Here is a 2,402-nt window from a genome sequence, read left to right on the forward strand (position 1 = left end):
ACATTACAGATGCTTCTTCAAAACAGTGACCCATTCCCTCTTCCTAATTTATGATAGCTGTTCCAAGGCATGACATATATTAAGATGGTATTAAATGTGTGAGTAACTTAATTTTAGCTAGTCTTCTGTATGAGCTATTTATATATATGGAACCATTAATCTCTAGGTGCAAACAAAATCATTTGAGAATTAGAATAGTCAAAGGAAGGTCTGTTGGAGTCCTTAGAAGATGAACTGAACAGATATTATTGAAGGTGGGTTTACCAGTGTAGAAAATGCTGATGGAATGTGCTCCATAAAAAAATGTATTCATGGTCCTCTTCACCATTTGCTAGCAGGAATTCTTCTGAACTCTCATCTCTAAAGCAAGTATTATAAAATGAGACCCAGGAATAATGTCACGGAATTTGTTCTCCTTGGCCTTACTCAGGATCCTGATCATCAAAAAGCATTATTTGTCATGTTTTTACTCATCTACATTGTGACAATTGTGGGCAACCTGCTCATTGTGGTGACTGTCATTGCCAGCCCTTCCTTGGGCTCCCCTATGTACTTCTTCCTTGCCTATCTGTCACTTATGGATGCTGCTTACTCCACAGCAATTTCTCCAAAGTTGATTATAGACTTGCTGTGTGATGAAAAGACTATTTCCTTCCCAGCTTGCATGGTTCAGCTCTTTATAGAGCATTTATTTGCTGGTGCTGAGGTGTTCCTTCTGGTGATGATGGCCTATGATCGCTATGTGGCCATATGTAAGCCATTGCACTATTTGACAATCATGAACAGACGAGTTTGCATCCTCCTATTGGTGGCGGCCTGGGCTGGAGGTTTTGCACACTCTTTTGTTCAAATTGTCTTTGTGTGCAGTCTCCCTTACTGTGGTCCCAATATCATTGACCACTTTGTCTGTGACATGTACCCTTTGTTGGAACTTTCGTGCACTGACACCTACTTCATAGGCCTCACTGTGATTGCTAATGGTGGAGCAATCTGTATGGTCATTTTTATCCTTCTCTTAGTCTCCTATGGAATCATCTTAAACTCTCTTAAGACTCAGAGTCAAAAAGGGAGGCACAAAGCTCTATCAACCTGCAGTTCACACATCACAGTTGTTGTCCTCTTTTTTGTTCCCTGTATTTTCCTTTATGTTAGACCTGTTTACAACTTTCCCATTGATAAATTCATAAGTGTAGTTTTTACAGTCATCACCCCTATGATGAATCCTTTAATATATACCTTGAGAAATTCAGAGATGAAAAATGCTATGAAACAATTGTGGTGTAGAAAGTTAAGTACAAAGTAGAATAAAATTGTATGTCTCATACTGAGCACAATTGCTATTATTTTTGAATAGGCAAAGATACCGTAAACTCAAACAAAAGATGGAGTTTTCAACTCAATGCATTCTCTAGAAGGCTTCCCTTTATTTTTACAAAGTTTTCAAACAGTAAATTATTTTTTGAAATTTATATCAATCTCATAGAGAACACTGGAAGATGAATTAAAGCTGGAGGTATTTATCCTAGTATATATAAAAATAAAACCTCACCTTGAAGGTTTATGTTTTCCGAATTTATATTGAATGAGACTTTAGATGAAACTGGTTTAAAGACTAGGAAAGAAGATACTTTTAAAAAAGTAATCTTCTGAATTAGTGGGAAATAATTTATTAATACTTAGATGAATTTTTGGCACCAAAAAGTGATTTTTAAATTCTGATGTCTTTATCAGCTCTGTGTGGCTACATTATATATTTTGTCATAAGACTATTTTTAATTTTAAATCATGGCATATGCATTTTTACTTCATGAACTTTGGATGACAGATGGTATTCTATTTGTTTAAAGATATTGGCTGTCTCACACTTATAATCCTGGCCCTTGGGAAGCTGGTGCATGAGCATTGGGATGACAAAGCCAGCCTGATCTGCATATGGAGAACATGTATACAAAACTAAACCAAGCCAAACCAAACCAAGCCAAACCAAATCAAACCAAACCCACCCCAAAACAAAACAAGAGAAATCAAAACAAATTGAGATAATAGATATGAACTGTTTTGTTATATGCAATTTGGTTGATGATGAAAACAGATTTTAGTTCTTGATTACAGCACTACCATGCCTGGCTTATTTGTTGAGATGATGTGTTCATAAATTTATTCCATTGGCTTTTCTTAGAATGTGTTCCTCCTGAACTCTGTCTTCAGTGTATCTATCACTAGAGAAGTGAACCACCCTACCCAGTTCTACCATTATTGTTAAAGTGTTGGCAATATTTAGGAATACTGTGTATTACAAATACTTCATTGTTTAAATATTATGAATTCATACCTTTTTTTGCATATTATTTCATTTGATGGATAGAAATTTCATTTTTAATTTTTATACCTTTATTTTTAAA

At 35.2% G+C, this 2,402-nt stretch overlaps 1 protein-coding gene across 1 annotated transcript; it reads left to right on the forward strand.

The window, feature by feature from the left end:
* The first annotated feature begins 379 nt into the window (after positions 1-379).
* LOC109702510 (olfactory receptor 4A16-like) lies at positions 380-1,303 on the forward strand. The gene has a single exon (XM_020187829.2). The coding sequence runs from the start codon at positions 380-382 to the stop codon at positions 1,301-1,303; it is 924 nt and encodes a 307-aa protein (XP_020043418.2).
* Positions 1,304-2,402: the final 1,099 nt, after the last annotated feature.

Source organism: Castor canadensis, chromosome 1 (assembly GCF_047511655.1).
Source record: "Castor canadensis chromosome 1, mCasCan1.hap1v2, whole genome shotgun sequence".
In the NCBI taxonomy this organism is placed as follows: Eukaryota; Metazoa; Chordata; class Mammalia; order Rodentia; family Castoridae; genus Castor; species Castor canadensis.